The sequence below is a fragment of the Lacerta agilis genome, chromosome 15 (genome assembly GCF_009819535.1).
Source record: "Lacerta agilis isolate rLacAgi1 chromosome 15, rLacAgi1.pri, whole genome shotgun sequence".
In the NCBI taxonomy this organism is placed as follows: domain Eukaryota; kingdom Metazoa; phylum Chordata; class Lepidosauria; order Squamata; family Lacertidae; genus Lacerta; species Lacerta agilis.
In genome coordinates, this window is record NC_046326.1 from 1,955,528 (window position 1) to 1,971,853 (window position 16,326).

The window sequence follows — 16,326 nt, forward strand, 5'->3', positions numbered from 1 at the left end:
CATTTGTCTTGTGTTAACATATCTGTGTGCAACTAACCATAAAGCATGACATATAAACACACTATAGAGGTGTCAGGAAGCTGTACAGAGTTGTAGCTGCCCAGAGTATGGGGAATTGGGGCTGACCAGCGGGCTAAATCCTCATCTCCCCCACTACCTGTGGGCCAACTTCGAAAGGTTGCCAGGATCATCACCTGATGTCATCATAGCTTCAGGTATTTGGCATCTATCAAAAGGAAGTTACTCTAGCTACCTATCAGCTGATCAGTGAAGACTTTGAAGACACACTTTCAGGGCCAATTAGATGATTGATGCTGGGAGCATATCTTCAAAGAGGCATCCTGTAACCACCAATCAGCTGATCATCATTACCAGGAAGCCCCTATGAACAGAGGTGTAGGAAGGTCAGGTGGTACCCGGTGCAGAAAATTTATTGTCACCCCCCCCCCCAATTGATTTCCCCCCACAAAAATGGTTTTACATTATTTCATATTTTCTTGCAAAGGAATAATAACAAGTAATAATAATTTAAAAAAACTTTTATTTATATCCCGCCCTCCCCGTCCGAAGTTGGGCTCAGGGTGGCTAACATCAGATACATAACATTGGTATAAAAATCAAACAATAATTAAATTACCTCCTAGAAACATCTCAGAATCAAATTAAAGTCTAATTAGATGGCTTTCCACAGGGTTAGGGTTGGGGACAGTAAGTGCTCCACTGAACTGAAATTTCAGCCTTCACAACATAGGAAAACAGCCAAGTAAACAGCTATTTTGGTGGAGGAGAATCAAGATATTAACTGATATGCATGAAATTTCATATATAGCTATATAATCCCTTGTTTAGTAAGATAAGACCTTTGGAGCAGGCATTTTTTAAAACAAAGTTTTTAATGAACCGCCCTAGTAGGGCAGTAGTTGTTCCTTGATAATTTGTCACCCCTCCATTATGGAACCTGGGGCAAAGCGCTCCCTACGCCCCCCCCCTTGCTACGCCCCTGCCTATGAAGTCTTTGCAGAGGGGGAACTGCTCTGAAACCAGTGTGTCTCCCCCTCTGTAGAGAAGGCAGTTTGTATTCAAAGTGCTGGGAAAGCACTTTGAATGCAAACTGCTTTCTCAGGAGACAATAAATGCTCCATTTTTGAAAGGATTTTTTTTTAAGAAAGCAGTTTGGAAGAAGTGCTTTAAACTGAAGTCACTTCCTCCTGCCCCTTAGGCTACACCCTGGAGTTCCTGAAGCATTTCCAACTCCCTACTGCAGCCTATCCCAAGTGTTTGTCAGGGCTCCCTTCAAACCCCACCAATCAACTGATCACCAGGGCTTGCAGACAGCCCTGTGCTGCACTTTGAAACCCCAATGATCAGCTTCACAAGTTTCACAGGCACTACCTATCAACTGACAGCTGAAAACCCCTTTTGGGGCTAGCTGCAATTTTACCTGCCGCACATGGGCTAAATGGGGAGGTCTGGTGGGCTGAAGGTTCCTCACCCTTGCTTTACAGACATGCAAATTCAAGTGCAATTACCTATACAGAAATCATTATTTCATGTCTTTTATGATGTTTGAGAAACAATCCTTAGTCCTCACAGTCACAAGGAATCCAGGGTGAAGCAAAAGAATAAATCAGTACAGGCAAGGTTTAAGGATGGATAGAGAATACAAGAATGGAACCACAACAAGCTGAATTAAGAACACTTACTGCTGCAGCTTCCCATACTCCCGTTCAAAATCTCTCTCGACCTGTGAAAAGGAACAGAAGCCAAATCAGCTAAAAACGTTGGAGTATAATTAAAACAAACCAAAAACAACAACAAACCACCACTCCACCCAATGCAGCCAGCATGCCATCTTTCCAAGTGTAAAGCCCAAGAATAGACTAGTCTACAAATAGCAATAGATAAAGCACATCAAATTCCACTCAAGTATCTTACTTGCTAAGGGCTCCCCCCGTAATCTGTAGAAAACATATCACCCATGGTTGGCATGAAATGGGCTTTACGTCTCCAGAACCACAGCTAGAAATCGAAAACAAAATATCTAATATTTATATAAATCCCCCATCTAATATTTATATGAATTTATTTTCTGATTCTCAACAGCAATCAGATGACGGGAAAATTAGTACTGAATGATTTGCAGAGCAATGCAAACAAACATCTCCCCCCCCCATAACCCACTCATGAAGACATATTTAGAAGCAATATTTAGTTTTTATAGGGTTTTTTTTAAAACCCACACAGAAAATGCTTATAAAGAGTAACTGGAATTCAGATATTGGCAGAGCAGAAAGAGGAAAAGCTGTGAGGGGTCCACTTTGGTTCAATAAGTATTGCTCACTATGATTCAGTTGTGAGGCAGTCCATAGAGTAAGATCTCTGATAGATCATCTTGCTTGAAAGCTGTTTCTTAAACAGAAGAAAGCACACATTCATATAATCCTGGCTTATTAATCAAGGTACACAAAAGAGGGTCTTCTAGCAGGGCATTCTTGCAAGCTACAGCTCACTTTGGGCACTTGAGTTGCAAGGTTTGGCAATAGCAGACACACCACACAGTCTTAAACCAATACAAGCCCTAAACTAAATACAAAAACAAAAGGAAGCAGAACTAGGCAGGTAGCCAGCTGACCACAGAACTGCATTTATCATACAGCTCAAATGCACCCCTATCAACCTGCATCACAACTGTACAAGGCTTCTTGCACACCTGTTTCTTCTGCTTTAGGGGCCAATGGTCGTTGAAGGCAAGATGAAGTCAGGATGGTGCACCAAAAGTCTAGTGTACCTGGAAGTATAACAAGATTGTTTTCTTCTACTTCCACTAGGATTCCAGGACCAAGAGATGCAGAAGTGCATAGCTTCCGACAGCAAGGGGAATCCAAGAACAGGGCCCAATTCCCCACTGCCACTCACCAAAAAAGAAGGTGCAGTGCACATTTAGCCTGCATTTCTCCCAAAGAGTTCAGAGCACTAGTTTAATCTCAGAACCCTCCTGTGGGGAAAGTGAGACTATGATGCGCCCAAGGCTATCCATCCATTGAAACATACAGCTGAACAGGGATTGGAACGCGGTTTCCCACATCCAAACTATTCTACAGCTCAAGAGCTAACATTAGACTCGGCTCGCCAAGTCAAAGAGGAGTGGTGTCAATAGTTGTTCAGGCAACTGCCCACCTTATGCTATAAGATGAAGGAAGAGTGTGCAGCAGTCACATAATTATCAGTGTATTGTGACCTCACATTGTTGTTGTTTAATTAAATTTCTATAGCACCCTTCATCAAAAGATGAAAGGGCAGTTTACAATACAAAAACAAAAAAATATACCACAGTAACAAACAGAAACAAGAATCTCTGCACACGCAAAGTTTAAATAGGCATGGATGGTTCAATTAGCCAATTCAGTGGTAAACAGCTGGTTTTCCCAGGAAAAAGAGTGGAACCAAAAAAACAACAACAAAAAAACCCTGCTTGGACATGGACCTAGAAATCCTGGAGTTGTGCCTAGAAAGTGCGGTACAAAGGAAAGTGTGGATGGACCCTCAACCAAGAGTCCTTTCCTGCTTCAAAACATCCTTTGCCACTGTTAACTAATACATTAGAAGTATTAAGATGGGAAACAAATGCCACTTTAATTTTGGAAAATCGGAGTTGCTCATTTTAACTGAGCAATTTCCAACAATTTCCTTTGCAAAGGAAAATGCTTTATATCTGGGGAATCTTAAGAGAAAGCAGAAAATTACCCTGGAAAAAATCAAGTAGTTTGAACTTTCTATTAGTTCTTGCTCTTTTTTAAAAAAATATCACATGCAAGTGACAATTTTTATTTCATTCCTTCTACCTCAGCTCTGGTCTTTAGGGCATTTTCATGTGCTTTCCTCGTTCAGCATTTGCCACCCACACCTCAGTGTTAATGAGTGCTGAATATCATCTTCTCAGTATCATTTCCTAGAATACTCCTTACCCCCACTACTTTACTCAATATTGCCATCAGCAAAAGTTTCCAAACCTTAAGACATCATCCAAAATGACTGCTACTACATCATCTATTTGCAGGTTAGATCCCAAGACTCTGCAGGGAACTGTGTAATTTTTATATTTTAAAAGTGAGAGTGCAGTCTAGCCTAATGTCCTCTGAAGCAAGGCTTGTTACCAAACTTCAAATCCTGCATAAGGAATTAAACTTGGCTAGCCTAAGCCTTGATCAATGCTGGTGCCGTGTACCTTCCATGATAAAGGAAGGTAAAGTACTCTCTATGGAGAGGCCTGTGTCTGTCACATGTGACTCCCAGCTGTATGTGGAGGAGCAGAGACATGAACCTGGTTCACCAGATTACGAGTCTACCGCTCTTAACACCACACTGGCTCTCGTGGGTGACGTACAGCTAGTCAAGATTTCTCAGCTTTAACCTACCTCACAGGATTCCTATGAGGATAAAATTGGGAGGTGCCAAACGTGTATACCACTTTGAGTTCTCTGGCAGAAGAGTGGGACAAACATGTAATAAACTTCAAAGTAAAATTACAGTTAACAGTGTGCTAAATCTGTATTGGACCCAGGAGGCTACACAATCTACACCACTGAGGACCTGCACAAGCTGAAGCTTAGAACAGGTATAATTCATTATCTAATTAATGTACTATATAATAGATAAAAGGTACTATACAGATTAGATGAACTACACAAGCACTCTGGGTCCATGAAATAAGCACTGTGCAAATGGCACGCTCTTAAGAGGCTATGACACTGCACTGGCTTGGGGGTGGCAGACTGCTCTCAGGTAAGTAAAAAATATTGCATATACGCAGACAAAAGTGAAAAGAATGGGAGGCTTTATTGTCAGAAGATCAAGTGAAGTGCAAGTCAGCATGCCATGTAAAGCAGGAAAATGTCACATGTTCCTATAACCAGAATACAAAAAAGAGTAAGGATCCTAGCACACACAACCATGCCACAGGCATTCACAATCCAAAATTATCAGATGCAACAAGCAATACCTAAAGAAATGGGAATACTTCAAATTAAAATCCCCACTTGGTTTCTAATTAACACTGCTACAAGGCCACCACCATTTCAAAGCAAAGGCCTGCAGATGTAAATTGTCTCCTGCTTTTATGGCAACCTCCATGAAAAGAATATTGGTTTGCAAGTTTGAATGTCCCGAGGCATCTCAGTCATATGGCTATTTCAGCTGATACACAGTTCATGGAACGGTACCTATTCTGTGTGTACTACTACAAAACTACTGCCATTAGTGGAAAGATTATGTACAAGCAAGAAAGTTTGCCCACTGCCAAAAATGGACTTCCTAGGAATTGGGGCTGGAACAGTGCGTAGGATGTTTGCACTGCCGCTGCCTGTGTTGCAGGCTTGCCAAAATCCACAGCAGCTGATGCCTTCAGGTCAGGTAACAAGCACAAAAAGAGCCTCCCTAAATTTCTATGGGTGTTCCGGTGGTAAAAAATAGCGGCTGAATTGTTGCTTCTATTTATACGCCCATGTGTGAACTGTCCTGGTTGCCTTAGAAGGCAGGGTGACACAGGTGTCCACACTGGCAATCAACTCAAGAGACGCTGCCAAAAAAATTATCACACAAAAATGCATATCTTACAGAAACAAGAAACACCTGGGCCTGACGTGAAGCCTATGCAAGCTTCTTTATTTTCACACAGACAAATTTCTAAGGTTTTTTTTTTTTTTGACCAGTTCAATCACTTTTCTATTCTTTCACACATGTGCACATACAGAGAGAATAAAATAAGTTTGTTCTAGCTAAAAGGATTCCGGTAGTGTGTGATGGGAGCCTATCGAGAGCTACTATAAGTCAGAATAATAGACAGAATTGGACAAGATGCACAAACAGGCAGACCTGATGATAAAAGGCAGCTTCCTGTGTACTTAGGTTGCGAGTTAAGTTAAGGCATCACAGAACAGGGCAGCACATGGATAGAAAGATGGAACTACTACCAATATCTACCACGTGGCTCTCCCAAGGTTGCCCCAGTCAGTATTGTCAGGGAAGATGGGAGAGAGTTGGGAGTCCAATAACACCTGGAAGCCGTGCTTTTTTTGGGGGGGGGAGGAAAATATGGTTCCGGAGCTCCCTCCTCACTTCCCGTCCACTGCGAGCCCTTCTGTGGCAGGAAGGCTGTTGTACTCGCAGTGCTCTCTCTCTCTCTCTCTCTCTCTCTCTCACACACACACACACACACACAGATGGGGAAAGCAATGCACAGAGAGAGGGGGGAAAGGAGGGAGGCCAGCAAGAAAGCGGAACGAGGTGCCCAAGGGAAAAGAGAAGAAAGGGGGAGCGGGGAGAACAGTGCAACCCCCCCCCCGCAAGTGCTGCTGCCACTGCCTGAGCCCAAACCAGAAACACGTTCCTGGTGAAAGATGGCACACACAGCAGGGCCGTCACATGGCCTCCCGGGGGGCCGCGGTTGGGCTTCGTGTCCTGGAGGCTCGGACTTGCACTGGCCTCTCCCCGCCCTCAGCCTCCCACCCACTTCTCCTTTCCCGCCCTGGCAACTGGTGGCAGAAGGAGCAGGGCAGGGGCAGGGGCAGGAAGCCAGCCCGCAATGCCGCCTGCCACCTGAGAGGTGCTGGCCTTGTCTTGTAGGCCACGGGTTCCCCATTCTTGATCTATATGTAAGCAAAGTACTAATCTGGGAAAACCCAATCGCTCCCCAGAGGCAAATCAATTAGTGATGCCTCAGTATCATTCCATACTTTCTATTGTTTTGTTTCCATTTTTACTTTCAATTTCAAGTTGTCTAGGGAACACTGTAGTGCTGCAGAAATAAGATATAAATACAGTAAATAAATAGCTCAATGGTCCAGCACACGATTTGTGGGAGGAAAGTCCAAGGCTCAGTTCCGAGCACCCCTGTTAAAAAGGCATCTCAAGCAGCAGGTCCAGAAGACCTGTGCCTGAGATCTACTCAGCTAGGTTGCTACACCAGTGGCCTGACAGGAGGAGGCAGGTTCAAATGGATTAGAGCACACTAACTTTACAAACTTACAAGCAGAAGATTGTTGTTTAGTCGTTTAGTCATTTCCGACTTTTCGTGACTCCATGGACCAGAGCACGCCAGGCACTCCTGTCTTCCACTGCCTCCCGCAGTTTGGTCAGACTCATGTTGGTAGCTTCGAGAACACTGTCCCACCATCTCGTCCTCTGTCGTCCCCTTCCCTTGTGCCCTCAAGCAGGGTCTTTTCCAGGGAGTCTTCTCTTCCTTCTCATGAGGTGGCCAAAGTATTGGAGCCTCAGCTTCAGGATCTGTCCTTTCAGTGAGCACTCAGGGATGATTTCCTTCAGAATGGATAGGTTTGATCTTCTTGCAGTCCATGGGACTCTCAAGAGTCTCCTCCAGCACCATAATTCAAAAGCATCAATAAGTGGCACCGAAGATAGTCCTATAAGCAGACAGCACAGTCTGCCTAGAGAAAACTTGTGCAACCAAGCCTCCTCACTAAATTGTAGGTTGTGCCCCCCCCCCCGTTCCAATTAATTCCACCTATAAATGCTCAGCTCACTGATTCTGCCAATTTTACGCGCAGACAAAGAATCTGCCAAGCACTCCTCTTAGACACCAACCCTGCAGGTGAACAGCCCATTCAGGATCCATCAATAGTCATTATGAACAATTACACTTGCCATAGGCCCTGACCACCCATTTATAGTCATCAGGATAGAGGAAACTCAAAAGCATACCATGTATTCAGTTGTTCCCAAAGAGTTTACACTATTCAACTTGCTGTCACCTTCAAACCTGACCAATCCTGAATGCAGTGGTACCCCATTTCCAGAATTAGGATTGGGACGAGGTATCTGCCTCTCTACAGAATATGTTGACTTCATGCAGGATGAAGACTGTGCCATTAAAATACACTTCAAAGATTCTTGGTGTACTATGGAATTCAAATGAATAGATGTGGTGGCGGCATGGGGGAGGCCATAAACCAATCATGTTGTTATGTACTTAAAACATACTAAAGAAGCAGTAAATAATCCCTTTATTTATTATTATACACATAACTGCATAGTTATTTTGATAATTTAAACTATGGAACACTAACTTCATACACAGCTACATCTGATATTATTTAGTTCTTTGCACACTCTAAAAGAGCTTAACTTATGTTGACAGCATTCAGACATTACAATAATGTCATTATTTATTACAATGGGCATGAGCCTAGGCCAGGCCCCCCCCAAACTCGGCCCTCAGATGTTTTGGGACTACAACTCCCATCATCCCTAGCTAACAGGACCAGTGGTCAGGGATGATGGGAATTGTAGTCCCAAAGCATCTGGAGGGCCGAGTTTGGGGGTGCCTGGCCTAAGCATATCTCAGTTCCGAATGCTCCTCCACTTTCCTCCTCTGACGGTGGTAGATTGAAAGCTTTCGTTTTCATTTTTTAACAACTACAGATTTTAGTGTCATCTTAACCCAATAAAATGTGGTTTAGCTTAGCCAGTTTGTCTAAAACAAGTCAACTTCAAAACCATGCTTGTTTCAGACCATAGTTATGATTAACTTCAATTTAGATTTCAGACATACTATAACACCTGACATCCAAAGACTGAAGCAGGCAAGCAGGCAATCCTGCAGTGACTCAGCCCCTGGTCAGACCCACATTCTGCCTGCATTCACCTGTCACACTCCAAGCGGGGGAGAAACATGGGGGGGGGGGCGCTGCACCAGAAAAGAACTAAGTGAATGCGGGGCACGGAAGTTGCAGGTCCAAGTTCAAGCCCCCACTCTAGGCCAGGGATGGTTGCAGCCCTGTCAACACAACACCTGGTTTCACAAGCTACTCTTATCCCGGTACTGCTTTACAGTGGTACCTCGGGTTATGATCTTAATTCATTCCGGAGGTCCGTTCTTAACCCGAAACCATTCTTAACATGAGGCACGCTTTCGCTAATGGGGCCTCCGTTAATGGGGCTGCCGCGACGTGCAACTTCCTCTCGCACCCCAGGGCAAAGTTCGCATCTACCGTACTTCCGGGTTAGCGGAGCTCGTTACCCGAAGTGTTCGTAAGGAGGACGGTACGTAACCCGAGGTTCCACAGATGACGCAGCAATCCTCTCAAGAACTCCTACAGGCCTTAAAAGAGCCAAAAAAGCACTGGCAGCATACTGCAAGGAGAGCAAACTAGAACTAAATTACCAGCAAACCAGATTCATGGTCTTTGCCAAAAGGCCCAAACCTTGCTCATGGTACATCGATAGCCATAACATCGATCAGGTCACCTGCTTCAAATATTTGGGTATAACCCTTCATTCCTCGGGAAGCAGAAAAGCCCACTGGGATTATGTTGCAGGGAATGCCCAGAGAAGCATAAATTCTATACTCAGGTACTTTAGGACTAAAGGCGGACAATATATACCTGCAGCCCTCAAACTGTTTGAGGCCAAATCCATTGCGCATTGTTTGTATATGGTGCCCAATTGTGCACTATTAGAACTAGTACAATCTAAATACTTAAGATCAGCCCTACAAGTGCCTAAATACATCTCCAATGCTACCATATGTCCCGAAATTGGATTTGTAAGAATCGAGGCCAGACTATGGTTCGCCACACTAAATTACTGGCTGAGACTATCCTTCCTCCCACATGGCCTTGCTTTCTTAACTCTTAAGGATGGTTTCCAAATGACATGGAAACGTGCAGTGATAAACATAATGACAACTCTGGGCTTCACCCCGCAGATCCTACTCGACATGGGGTATGAACAAGCCAAAAAAACCTCCATCAAACAGCACCTGGAAGATACAGAATGCCAAGCAGATCTAGCCAGGTCTCCGAAATTTTTAATCAGTGAAACCAGAAGGCACATCACCTTCCAGATGCCATATATAGCCAACCTTGAATTTCCAAAACAGCAAAGGGCTTTCCCTTTGGCCCACTGCCAGGCCCTCCCTTCAGCCATCCAGGAAGACACCATAGGAGGAGAGGAAATGCCCATGTGGCTCTGGGCACCTGGAAACAACAGAACATGACTTTTTTCACTGCCAGTGCTATACAGATATATGAACTAGGTTCATCTTGCCTATGCTACATAAATTTCCAGGTCGCACAGAACAACTTTATACCTCCCTGCTACTTCAAGATGAAAACTCAGTTGCTAGATTTTGTGCTGCCATGATGGATATCATCAAAGGATGGTTTGTGCAACAAACTAGGCCCAAAATGCAAGACCTGTGCTCCTTCACATTCCCTCTTATAGGCACTTTTAACCATTTGTCCTTGTTTCTATCTTTTTAAGTATGTATGATACCTTTTAATTACTAGTCTTATGTATTCAGTTGATCCATATGTTTTATCTCATGCTGGTCTGTGACCGAAATAAAGTTTGATACCTGATACCACAAGCTACTCTGCCCCGCACATGTGTTGCATGTCACACTGTGCATGCTGCGGTTCACCAACAAAGAAACATCTTGCAATGCCTTCATGCCCCTGGCCCCAGGAACACTCATACGAAGAAGAGAAGAAGAGTTTGGATTTGATATCCCGCTTTATCACTACCCGAAGGAGTCTCAAAGTGGCTCACATTCTCCTTTCCCTTCCTCCCCCACAACAAACACTCTGTGAGGTGAGTGGGGCTGAGAGACATCAGAGAAGTGTGACTAGCCCAAGGTCACCCAGCAGCTGCATGTGGAGGAGCGGAGATGCGAACCCGGTTCCCCAGATTACGAGTCTGCCGCTCTTAACCACTACACCACACTGGCTCTCATACGAAGCACTGATTGGCTAATGGTTGTCATGGTCTGTGAGGGATGTCAGGCCCTTCCTTCCTTGCCACAGGAAATAGCCAAAGAACAAGAAGTAGCTCAAGGCAAGGAGGTGGCGCAAGTTGGCAGCAGTGCAGCGCAGGGATCAAAAAAGGTACTGGAACGCTATTTCATCATGTTCTGGTTTAAAAAAACCCACCCTGTTTAACTCATAAGGGCTACTAAGATTTTAAATTAAAAAAAAAAAAACAGGCAACTGCTTATGTGTTAGAAGTTTGTACATTTATGCATAGTGCTGACAAAGTAGGTTTTGCCCCTCTCTCATACTGCTAAAAACCAAGGTCATTCTGTTAAATTGATAGGCAGTCTGTTTAGCACTAACAGAACAACTTCTTTAAACAATGCATGGTTAACATATGGAAGTCACTGACTACAGGATGTGGCAATGGCCACTACTATTGAAGAGATAAGAGTTAGGATAGCTAAACGGAACCCACATTTTCAGAGTCTGTAAGCTACTAAATGACAGTTTGTGGCAGGCAGGGGCAATGGGAGAGGGTTTTTGACTTCATGCCCATGTGTGGCCTCCCTTGGTGTCTGGCTGGCCATTGCGGGAACCAGATGTTGACCAGACAAACACTTGGTCTCTTCTATTCTTACAAGAAGCTGTTCCCAAACAGACCCAATAGTGGATTCTCTGGATTCACAATGATTTGTATGGTGTTGTCTGAAGACTTACCGGTAATGTTTTCTATTTTAACAAAAAGTCAATTCAAAACTCATGAAAGAACAGGATTGCTGTCTTTTCCTCTTTTTTAGCCATTTCTATGTAAGGCATTTAGGTAATATTCTACTGTCCGACTGCTCAAATGCATATCAGATTATTTTTTTATTCTCTCTTTTCCAGTCTGATAATCTGTGCTGGCTCCTAGTAGCATTTCCATGTATCTCAGAAAATGCAAATCGACTCCTACTAGGAAGTAGCCCTCTTCCTTCCCCACAGTTCAGCTCTGAGCTGTTTACCCAATTTGAAATGTAAGCAGCTGCCCACAGTTTTACCTGGACTTAGAGTTCTCTCATAAAGGAGAATGTGGTTTTGACTTTATGCCCTGTTCTATTGCCTTGGATGACGAAGCAGACAGCACTGGAGAGACCATGCTATTTTGTGTGTTTCGTTTCCTATACACCTGATGTTCTGTTCACTTCTGTTTTCCATGAATAAATGTTTTCTCTACTTAAAAAAAACATTCTGGAGTTTTGCCAAAGAGCACAGTTTGAAGGCATATGATGCATCAACATTGCTGAAGTAAAACAGGCCAGGTCTGGTTAGTGCTTAGATGGGAAGTCTAGATAATCCCAGGTACCTTGCTTCATGAAGTATATACACACATGTAATAAATAAAATACATAAGAATATAAGAAGAGCTGCTGGATTAGGTCAATGGCCCATCTAGTCTATGGTTACCAGATTTTTTTCAAGGAATCCGGGGACACTTTAAAAAATAATAATAATTCATGCTTTAATATTTTAGGAAAGGGTTGCCCAGAGTTCTTCCACTTTTTTGGGGGGGGGATCCCAAAGTTGTTGGGTGCGCACCTCGACACAAGGCAGGTGGAGAAGCCCATCTACAAACACCCCGCAAAAAGAGGTTGGGGTGGAGAGAGAGAATGAGTAAAGGCACTCGCTGGTCTTGGGGAAACACACATTAAAACACACACACAAGGCACTGGCTTCCCATAACCGGGAGACCACTGGAGGGCGAGTGTGGTCTCTATGGAGATTTAACTGGCGTGGTGGTGGACAAACAGTGGACTTGCACCCAGCCCTCCTCACAAGAGAGGCTGCTGGTGCCAGAGGAGGCGCAGAGGGAGGGAGGGAGGGAGGCTCCATCTCCTGAGAATGTTTCAAAAAAAAAACCCCATGCCCTACTCCTGGCCACCGCAGGGGACAAGGGGCGCCGCTGCACCCCCCCCCCCCCGTTAAACTCACCATCTCTGCAGAGGGAGAGGAGGGAGAGGAAGGAAAGCAGCCTCCCCCCCCCTGTTTCCCCCTCAGCTTTCACACCTTTGTTCCCGTGAGAAGTCGCCATTGTGCTCCGTCTCTCTCTCCCTCTCTGTCTCACAACACGGCACCACTCTTTTCTATGCTTCTCCTCCTCTTCTTCACTGCCTCAGCACCTCGCTTGCACCCACCCCCAACCCGGGCCCACAGAGCCCGCAGCAGAAGAGCGAGTTTGGGGTGAGTGTTGATTAAGGAAGCATGCCAGAAGGAAGCTCTCTGGCTCGCGCCTCGGTTTAAATAGCCCCCCCCCCCCCAGCCAGCGGATTGGCTGGCTGGAACTTTGACGTGGTCGGGACCTCCGGTGCTGCTCGCTGCCATGGCGCCCGCCATGTTGCCTTGCTGGAAGTCACCAGGCATCAATCCGGGAACATTAATTAAAATCCGGGGACAGATTGGTGAATCTGCCTTTCTGTGGTTTCCAGCAACTGGGTTTCAGAAACACTGCTGCCTTCCGTTGTGGAGCAGAGCCATCTTGGCTGGTAGCCATTGACAGCCCTTTCCTCCTCCATAAATTTGTCTAATCCTCTTTCAAAGCCATCCAAGTTGGTGGCCATCACTGCCTCCTGTGGGAGGGAGTTCCACAGTTTAACTATGTATTGCGTGAAGAAGGACTGTCGCTTATCTGTCCGGAATCTTCCAACACTCAGCTTCACTGAATGCTCATGAGTTCTAGTGTTATGAGAGAGAGAGAGAGAGAGAGAGAGAGAGAGAGAGAGAGAGAGAGAGAGAGACACCTTTCTCTTTCCAATTTCTTCATGCCATGAATCATTTTACACACTTCTATCATGTCACCTCTTACTCGCCTTTTCTCTAAATTAAAAAGTTGCAAATGTTGGAACCTTTCTCCATCTCCACAGGAGAGTCACTCCAACCCCTTGATCATTTTGGTTTCCCTTTTCCAACTCTATAATATTCTTTTTGAAGTAAAACTCACATTCACCTCAACTCGCTCAGTTCTAAGCCCCATCCAGCGCATGGAGAGGGGGGTTGAGAACAAGCAGGCGAAGGAGGCCTCTGTGGGTAGGCAACTCTTCAGACAAGCACTGAACCGTCAGCATCAAGGATGTGTGACCAGAGCTTGTGCTGGCATCCAGGGGTGGAGCTAGCCTGTTTGTCCTCTCTACCCCTTTCACGTGCTCTATATACCTGTACAGGATTCTAATCTACTTATTTAGGAGACTGGGTGGTTGACTTAGACAGCGACTTCTGCTTTAAGAAGTTTCAGGCGTGTGCGTGCATGCTTCTGTCTGGACCTACATAAGTGATGGCAACAATCAGGAGTGAGATCCCAGTGCACAAACTGGTTAGCTTTCTCCTGCTTCTTATACACTCAACGTCATCTCAGAACTGAATCAGAGAAGTGTGTTGCTCACTTTACATCAGCTCCTGGATCCGTGGCCCTGCTGCCTCTCTTATTCTGGCATAGACTACACAGAATCTTCCTTTCTGCCATTTGAAGGCTGTTTTTCTAATGCAGGATTCCCTCACTTCCTTGCCAAGGCTCTGAAAATGGGGACCATATCTGCAAAACCCACCTGGCAGCAGGTGGGAGGCTCTTCCCCAGGCATAAAGGTCTCTTGGCACAAAGTGGAGGAGTAAGCAGCTCCTTCCTTTTCAAGCACCTGCCGACTCCAATAACCCAGTCCCCACTGAAGAGCATGACATCACCACAGGGTGCGTTAGATGCCTTTCATTTACCAGTAGCTGGGCCTGCAATGCAGCTTGAAATAGAGTTATAATCCTATCCAAGCTGCTGTTCAGGCATGTCCGCACAGGAGGTTCCCGAACTCCCACTTCTGCATTTCAGTGCACAATACAGAAAGCTTTTCCAGGCAAATTAAGATGTGGCGCTGGATTTCTTGTGCCAACATTGCCACTTCCCACATGTGGCCTTCCGTACCTGGATTTCCGGCATCTGCCATGCACACTGTCTGCAATTAGGTGCCACTTAGCTTCTGACCAAGAGCAAATTGAATTAGCATGCCTAAAACTGGGGGAAAGCTAGACTGATGTTTGAAGGTGCCTACAGAGATATCCTCATTAATTTATTTAAAATATTTCTTATCCCGCCTTTCTGCGTAAGTACCCAAGGCAGTTTATTCAGTAGAATAACTTTGAAATCCAGAAGAAAATGGTGCAAATGAAGACAGCAGCAGCAAAATCATAAAGTTAGTAGGTTGACAGACTGGTGATAAGAGCACAGAAAACAAAATGTGTTTTACTAGTGGTCTAAAACAATAAGAGTGACTACACTAATCAGAGTCTGGAAGGGCACTTCAAAGGCAGAATGCCACCATGTAAAATTTTCTCTCTCCAGATGATGTTCCTCTAACTTCTGGAAAGTCACATCCAGGACAAGGCTGATAGTGCCAAGGTTCAATCCCCGTATGGGATAATTGCATATTCAGGTTGGACTAGATGATCCTCAGGGTCCATTCCAACTATTCTATGATAAGGACCTTTGTGAACAGGCAAATGGAAGAAGGCAGCCCTTGGGTTACAAAAAAAGCAGCACTTTTAAGTTTGCCAATAAACATAAAGGTAGCCAGTGTTTTGGCACATGACTTGTATTTAGTGAACAAACTTTTTAAAAATGCACTCTCAGAAGTGCAAGCTGTATTTCGAAGGGGCAGAGGAACCAGAGACCAAATTGCAAACATGCGCTGGATTATGGAGAAAGATAGAGAGTCCAGAAAAACATCTACTTCTGCTTCATTGACTATGCAAAAGCATTTGACTGTGTCGACCACAGCAAACTATGGCAAGTTCTTAAAGAAGTGGGAGTGCCGGATCACCTCATTTGTCTCCTGAGAAATCTCTATGTGGGACAAGAAGCTACAGTTAGAACTGGATATGGAACAACTGATTGGTTCAAAATTGGGAAAGGAGTACGATAAGGCTGTATATTGTCTCCCTGCTTATTTAACTTACCGGTATATGCAGAATTCAACATGCGAAAGGCTGGATTGGATGAATCCCTAACTAGAATTAAGATTGCCGGAAGAAATATCAACAACCTCAGATATGCAGATGACACAACCTTGATGGCAGAAAGTGAGGAGGAATTAAAGAACCTTTTAATGAGGGTGAAAGAGGAGAGCGCAAAATATCGTCTGAAGCTCAACATCAAAAAAACTAAGATCATGGCCACTGGTCCCATCACCTCCTGGCAAATAGAAGGGGAAGAAATGGAGGCAGTGAGAAATTTTACTTTCTTGGGCTCCATGATCACTGCAGATGGTGACAGCAGTCACGAAATTACAAGACGCCTGCTTCTTGGGAGAAAAGCAATGACAAACCTAGACAGCATCTTAAAAAGCAGAGACATCACCTTGCCGACAAAGGTCCGTATAGTTCAAGCTATGGTTTTCCCAGTAGTGATGTATGGAAGTGAGAGCTGGACCATCAAGAAGGCTGATCGCCGAAGAATTGATGCTTTTGAATTATGGTGCTGGAGGAGACTCTTGAGAGTCCAATGGACTGCAAGAAGATCAAACCTATCCATTCTGAAGGAATC

General features: G+C 44.7%; 1 protein-coding gene across 2 annotated transcripts in view; it reads right to left on the reverse strand.

Moving 5' to 3' along the window:
• BIN3 (bridging integrator 3) overlaps positions 1-16,326 on the reverse strand; it is a 125,471-nt gene that overhangs the window by 48,760 nt on the left and 60,385 nt on the right. For both annotated transcript variants that reach the window (XM_033171441.1, XM_033171440.1), the window contains exon 3: positions 1,704-1,744. In XM_033171441.1, coding sequence (XP_033027332.1) covers positions 1,704-1,744 — 41 coding nt within the window. The remainder of the gene's footprint in view (positions 1-1,703; positions 1,745-16,326) is intronic.